The 8,091-nt window shown below is 33.6% G+C and overlaps 1 protein-coding gene across 1 annotated transcript in view; it reads right to left on the reverse strand.

Moving 5' to 3' along the window:
• Nucleotides 1-1,929: 1,929 nt before the first annotated feature.
• Nucleotides 1,930-8,091, reverse strand: part of LOC108736660 (tetratricopeptide repeat protein 25) — a 22,385-nt gene continuing 16,223 nt past the window's right edge. Inside the window, exon 6 of the mRNA XM_025976011.1 lies at nt 1,930-2,228. Coding sequence (XP_025831796.1) covers nt 2,070-2,228 — 159 coding nt within the window. The 3' untranslated portion in view covers nt 1,930-2,069. The remainder of the gene's footprint in view (nt 2,229-8,091) is intronic.

An 8,091-nucleotide genomic window follows, 5' to 3' on the forward strand; every position in this document is an offset into this window, starting at 1 on the left:
ATTTATGTTTTCTGCGAATATGGATAAACAGACGATTTTATATTATCTATTAAAAATTTATATATTGACTTGGTGAAGTTCATAAAACTCTAAAGTTTCCTTCGTGTAAGTCATTACCATAAAGCTAAAATCGGTAGAATAAAATTTTCATATATCACCATTGAAAAGCTTTTGAGAAAAGCTGCAGGCACAATTTGGCTCCCGCACAATTTTGATTTAAAATCCATATCGGACGAATTCATTATCGTTTTATACGGAATACTAGTTGGGCCTGTCCAAATTTGGATACAGTTATTCTATGCTCAGATCATATTGTAAACATAAAAATTTTATGATTAGATAGTGAATATTGAATATAAACATTAAAAACATCCACTGTATTCATCATCATAAGGTCGTCAGTCCTAAGACTGGTTGGACACGTACCTCCACTCTTTCCTATCCTGAGCTAATCTTTGCATTTCCTTAAAACTAGAACAACCAACATCCTTGACTATTTGCGCACAGTAATCTAATCTAGGTCTACCTCTACCCCTCTTAACTCCTGTTTCTGCCTCTGATGTCTCTGACTAGACCTTCAAGCCTAAGTAGGTGTCCTACCAATCTATCTCGCCTATCTTTTATTGACTTCCATAGAGTCCTCTGTTCACCTATTCTTTCCAATACCTCTTCATTTCTAGCCTTTCTATCCACGTTATCCTCACCATTCGCCTATAACACCACATTTCGAACGCTTCTAACCTTTAACAACCTTTTTCGAATTTCTAAATTAACCGTTCTCGAGCATAGAAGTGACTTTTAAAGTCGACACAACCCTGCGCTATCGTCTGCTTTATATCCCTACTACTCCTTCCATCCTGACTTATCTGACTTCCTAGGTAACTAAAATCAGCCACTTCTTCTAATTTCGTCTCCTATCTTTATATCCACTGTATTACAATTATTTAATTCATCCTCGAATACGTTAAAATTAGTAAACTTTGTAATAGTCAACTAATTCCAGAATATTGTATTACAAGAGGAGATAGCCCCAGCAGTTTCGATTGCACAACAAAAACGCTCTTTTTTGCTGTTCTTATTCTAATATCTTTTAATTCGCAGCTTTAAATCGAACGCCTTTGAAACTCTTTTTTGCGCCTTTTAACGTTTTCTTTAACTATTTTTTAACCTAAAAGTGCAGTTTTCGAGGGAATTTTTCCACGGTTAAATGAGTAATGAACAAACATGCAGACAAGTCTACAGTAGAACCAATGTAAAGCATTATTATTTAGCTTACAGTAAATACAGGGGTAAAATCCAACACGAGTACCAAAACGAATATTCAACAGAAAATTAATTATTTCATTCAGAAACACAAAATTATTTTTCACAGGCGGTGATTGGGTACAGCCGGCAAATACAGAAGCGTTGGCATGCCAAATGGTTTTGCTTCGTAATTAGGAAAGTAATTAATATTTAAATACGACCTAGGTACGTGACAGATATTTTGAAATCCTGATGGTCTCAGTGTTATACATTTTACAAAGTTCTCTCATTTAAGTCGATTTTCGAAATGCCATATTGACAGTGTTTTCGGACAAATAATAAGTTTTTAATTAAAACATTCGTTTGTAACCTGTAATGTTTTCTGTTATAGTGACGACGCAATTTTTTAAATCCGGATATAACGACAAATTTGTTCTTACATATTGACCGATCTGATGTATTTGATTGCGCTTTATTTGTTTATATATCGTATAATCAATTTATTTACAAGCTGCTATATACATATACACTTAAACTGTAACTAAATACATTAATTGCTTAGTGTCCATCTTTCGTTGGTGCATTTGTTATAACCGAATCTTATTGTGCGTATAATCAAAGAATATATGAGATTGAGAATTTCTTTTATTAATTTCTTTATTTATTTGCTATATACAGCACCGATTCTTTGACAAAGTAATAAGTAGTGATTGCTAGTCATTCTTGGAAACATTTTGAACATATTCGTCGATAAATGTACACTTTGAATGCAAACAACTGCAAATTTCTTTATATCTTCGTATAAAAATTGGCCATTTTATAATCTAGTCAATATGATATTGAACCAATTCCAAAAATGCGAATCCTTTCTTCTCATCTTCTTGAGTATCGGCCTGTTTGTGAGAACGTGATTTTGGAGCAATTTCCTCTTCATCTGGATCACGTGGAGTTGGCAAAATACTGAGCTTTCTTGCAGAAGCGCTCTACAACAATAAATTTTAATTGAGTTGTACGAATGTATAAGTTTAATGGTGAAGTTTTTAAAATGAAACGGTATTTTCATTTATCTCTATGAATTTCTGAATTATTTTTTCAATTCATGGTCATGAAAACCTTTAAACCCTATAAACGTGACACATTTTTAGCAGTTTATTAGAACAGGTGATATCAAAAATGTTATTCTACACCTTTAGTACGCGAAATGGTTCATTTATTCGTAATAACTGTGAGTAATGGAGAATTCTTTGTGTATGAGCGACAGCATTAAAAGCATCCGTCCATTCAATAAAACTGCAAGCAGAGTTCTTTATAATTCACATTACAAACGGTATCAAAAACAGAATCTGGCAACCAAACGGCATACATATACATATATATATATATCTAAAATTACGGTATAAAATGAACTCGCATGCCATTGTTTAATATCCTTTGTTTGGGAAATTTTGCTTTTATTATGTAATAACACATCTAAAGGGCCGGTACGAAAGGATCATTTATCATAATGACTCGTCCTGTACTATCCTCCCTCGTTTAGGAGCTTATAAAAAAATACCCACTGAATTATGGAAAATGTTTTTCCCTTTACTTTCAGATTTACGGAACAAAAGGAAATAAACCGAAACCTATTAGGGCCCATTACGGTGTGTAGAATTTATATAAATATGTGACTTAATCAAAAATGCATGATCCTTGGAATTTTCTTGAATTCGATATTTTATAAATAATTTGTATTATCACAACAGTTCTAAAAATTAAAAACACAAGAAGTGTGTGCTGGCGGGATACATAGCAAAAGTGAAACTTCAACGGCCAAGTGGAAAAACGAATTGCAACAAAATTTTTACTTAAAGCTTTACGGGCAGATTGTTAGTGTACTTATCCAATTTGAAAACCTTCCCGTAAAATTTCAAGTAAAAATTTTGCTGCGATTCGTTTTTCCACTTGTCCGTTGAAGTTTCACTTCTATTGTGTGTCCCAGCACACATTTGATTTTCACAGGTTTACTGCAGATTATGATTTGGTTTTTACACAGACCTCAAATAGAGGCAATGATGGCCAGCCACGTGGAGAGCAGAGGTAAGAAAACAACAGCTGAGCACAACACACGCCGCTGGGACTCCCCGCTCTCCGCGCGGCTGCGCATTATATCCATCTAATACAGCCGTTGGCCTCTCTCCACCGCTACCGTCTACCCCCTCCACGCGGCCGTAACCCTTTTTACGTGACAACGTCTTATAATTCGATGGCGCCGCCTGCACACACGAAAAAACATGACTCATGCGGCGTTACCTCGCTCTGAGGCGTTCCAATTATAGGCTTGAAGTGCAAGCGAGAGCGCGGAACGAGCGACAAAGAGGCACAATCGGCCTCCGCGTTCGGCAGCGTTCGATATCTGCCTCTCTCCTACTTGAGTGAGCGATGCGTCCGCGTGGACAGCTGCTATACAATAATACATTTCCATTTACCTCCTCTATATCCTTACAAAATATCTATCAAACAAATAAAATTAAAATTTTCTTTTGAAAAAACGAAATCATTCCATCAGTATTTTCTTATGACGTTGTCACGTTCAACTATCGTCAGTAAACCGACTTTATAGACAACTGATTTTTTTTCGTAACAGAAAAAATCGTAATACCCCGTCGTCTATTTCACTTCAATATAAATTTATTAGAATCATTATGCCTTTTTAGAGACGGAACACTACATAGTTAGGTATACGTATACTTTATAGGATTTTATTTTCATTCCGCAACCTTCTGCTGATCTATTATTTATTTTAATGAAAACATGACGTACAACTCACCTTTGTTTTATACTTCTACAATTGTTTATAATTAATACAATTTTTGTAACCAATATACATTTAAGAAGAGTAGTCTAAATCCTAGATTACTACTGTTTGTAAGATAATCCAGTACAGACAGATAGACGAATATTTTTAAAGAATCGTTTGTGTCTTAAATGAGTTATTACATGCGGTTATTTGTGCAGAAAAAAGTAATTATTTTGACATTACAAACAAATTTTAAATATGTGTATAGATATGCAGATATAGAACACAGGATGCTTTTAGGCAAAAAAAATCAGGAATGCTGCAATTAGGAAATCAATAGAGGGATAGCTTTATCATATTATTATACTGCATTTCTGTGCGCGAGTCAAGGTTTTAGTTCGCACATGATCTTTTATAATGTTGTAAAGGACGTTGTAGTTGTAGATAGAAATTGTTGTGGCAAGGAATTCGAGATATATCCCAGTTTGACAATCATCACGAACTTCATTTGATATAGCAAGCTGTTGGCGTGGCATTACAGCTATTACGTAGACGTCACGGCGCTGCAAGGAACTGGCATCCGCAGAATACAGAAAGTTTCTCATCCAGGGCAGTCATTTCTGTGGAATTTAATAGAAATAATTAAACGCTTCAGCGAATAAAGCACATCCTCTAATGAACTTATTTGGTTATTGACAAACCCAGAATTTTGCTGCAGCAAACTTGAAAGTTGTCAAACTACAAATATTTAACTATTTATATAGAGCTTCTTTAATCGATTATTATACGTAACACGTTAAAAAATTACAATAAGTCAACTGAAAGGTCAGTTTCATTAAAACAATTAAAGAAAACGTCAACTTCAAGACAACGTGCACACGGTACGGTTAAAATTTCTTTACACAGAGAATTCTGTGTCTAAATTTTTGTGACTATTTTTTAGAAATAACGCCTGAAATCTTTACTAGCTCTTCATAAAATATTGTCTAATTGTGGGAGTACGAAGTCGGATTTTACGAATTTTATTTCTCAGCACTGTACCTATACCCACACACGTCAATATAACATTTTTTAATCCATTTTATTTGACCATTTCAATAGCATGGTTTTCATGGTGAATAACACTAATAATAATAATAAATAGCATTTCACTCTTAAGTAATTCAAAAAGAGGAATTAGAATCTGTGGAACTAAACTAAATAAAATAAATAACCCCCAAAATTAGAAACCTATCCGACTAGAAACTAGAAGCAGGTTAGCCTGATATATGTGATAAAGATATCCGCAATAAGAATACCTACACTTGTCAGGTCCAAATCAAGATGTCCACAGTTTAGCCCATCAAAGTAAATTGATTAAATCAAGTTTTCCACTCTAGAATCTTATCGGGATCAGATCATTTCATCCTTTACAGGGTAAATATAATTAAATTCTGATCAAGACTGAGTGTGGATAAACCTGATTACTGAGTGTGGATAAACCTGATTGGCCAGAATTTAAATATCATCAGATGACTATCCAAGAGAAAATGGATTTTCCTTCTTGTTAAATGTCAATTACAATTTTACCAGTCTTTTTATACGAAGTCAGAAACATTTTATCAATAAATCCATGGTTATCTTAAAACTGGCCTATTTTAATAATAAATTTGTAATCGGGTTTTAATAGGGTTCTTTGAATTTCCCTATTAAGTCCTTATTTTCATTTCCTTATCAGGTCCTCCGTAAAGAAAAGCACATCAGTCCTACTCATATCCACATAAGGTGGTCCCTGTCAGGACCTTGTATGAATCGAGGTTATAGCCTGTCGGGTTCACGTTTATGCGTTTTATATTTTAAAACGATTTTATGTAGTTCTTCGATATATAGACAATACATATTTATTTCAAAAGAGTGTATCTATAGGTCTAATTTTATGATTCAATGTAACAAATAGCCCAATTTTTGAAAAGCGTCTTTATTAGCTTTACGTAGATAAAATTGATTGAATCTTAATGAACCATCAAGTAGGTACATACAGAGACTGATATTGTTAGGTCGGATAAAATAATCGCTAAAACTTTCGACTACCGTACACCATTATCTTTACGTGTAGACTACAACTAGCATAATGGGCAGAAATTGCATCAATAATTTTACATTACAAAAATTGTCTTAATATTCCCTTTACCGTGGCACAAATGGAACGAATTAGATTGTTTCATATTACAAATATCCACGTATTAGTGCGATAGGTATTAGGGTGTGTGAGGATAGTAGCAATTCATTTATAAATTAAAAAGGTGTGACAGTGATAATGAGCCATGGATAGCAAACTGATAAGTGCATAAACATAAACGAGCTATAATATACTCTCTGAGGAGTATGCATTTAAAATCGAGAATTATGCCACATTATACAGTTGCAAATATTCAAACATTATTTGAATTGGCTACGGCGCGACGTAACGTCGTGCAGCAGCAGATACAGCGTGACATGACATGTTAAAAACGTTATAAATGATGTCTCTGTAATGTATGTTTACTCTACAGCCCGAGAATATTGGATTTTTAACGGTTGGCGCTGAAGGCGACATTCAACTTGCGTGAAAACGTATGTATGTTGGGGGCGAGGGGGTGGTGTTATATTGGTCGGTGAAAATTTGACTTTTCAGTTGAATAAATCGCAACAACAACGTTTTGCTTCGCACGGCAAGAAAAGTCGTTAATATCTGGAAAAGTTTTCGCATTTCGAAGCTTTTATAGTCTATCCCCGGCAGAAAATGGGATGAGTTTTTTTAACGTCAATTTGTCACCATTCTTGTTTGGTAACAATAACGTGTATCTATAACCGTATAACAGTAATTTTAATTTCAAAATAGGATTCTATTCCTGTTCTTTTCGTCGGAATACCTATAGAAAGACATTTAAAGTTTTCAAATTTATTAAGAAAAGACGCGCTTTTAGCATACCACATACATACGTACGTAATACAATCATACAGTGCAGGGTGTAATAGTTGCACAAACCCGGAGAATAGGGCGGAAAGCCTTCGTCAGACTTCTACGAATTTCGATGGACGAAATGAAGAACTGAAGAATTACATATTTGTGGAATATTAGTGTCAGAGCATTTACCTTAATGATTCCAGAAAGGCTTGGACCAGGATGATCCCACGAATGCTGTGCTTATAAGCTCTAAACCTCTTCCATGCTGCTCGGTCATGTATCAACAGTCCCTACAATACATTTTATTTACATGTATTTTTCAAATTATTAATTTAAGTATTTCCGGACGAGTCTGATGGTATTGAATTTTCATCTCCGGAACAAAAATAGACTTTAAGACGTCCTTCTGAAAACTTTTTTGATATAATAATCGATTTCTAAGAAAGAAACGTAATAATTTTAAAAGAAATAAAAAGAATCACAAAATGCGAACATTATGCAAATCAGTGGAATAAATTTTGAATGATCGAATAGGCGAAGGGTAGAAATCACTGAAATTGAAATAACACAGGTATACGAGTATGTATAATAATATTTCTATATGCTACTTTTATAAAAATACGTTAGATATTTATTGCAACATTGCATAAAAGTTTTTCTTAATAGACATTCTACATTTCCAGCGATTGGAAATGCCTATATCATTGAACTAATTTTCGGATAATTAAAATAAATAATTAAAAAGAGAAACAGTGATTATGATACTATTATAATTTTGCAGTAAACTTATATCTCATATTAATTTATTCAACCAATGAAAAACAGATTAACAAAATAATTATCAGAGTTGTCTTTTCTGATACAAATTTACCAAATTCTGCATAATTGTGATTCTTGAAATTAATATTTTTGTGCTCGAAGGAGGCGTAAGTACTCTCTCCATGCGAAATCTAAATTTGTTTCCCAATTTTGCAGACGAATTTATGTTTTCTGCGAATATGGATAAACAGACGATTTTATATTATCTATTAAAAATTTATATATTGACTTGGTGAAGTTCATAAAACTCTAAAGTTTCCTTCGTGTAAGTCATTACCATAAAGCTAAAATCGGTAGAATAAAATTTTCATATATCACCATT

This window comes from Agrilus planipennis, unplaced genomic scaffold, assembly GCF_000699045.2.
Source record: "Agrilus planipennis isolate EAB-ADULT unplaced genomic scaffold, Apla_2.0 scaffold12, whole genome shotgun sequence".
Lineage (NCBI taxonomy): Eukaryota > Metazoa > Arthropoda > Insecta > Coleoptera > Buprestidae > Agrilus > Agrilus planipennis.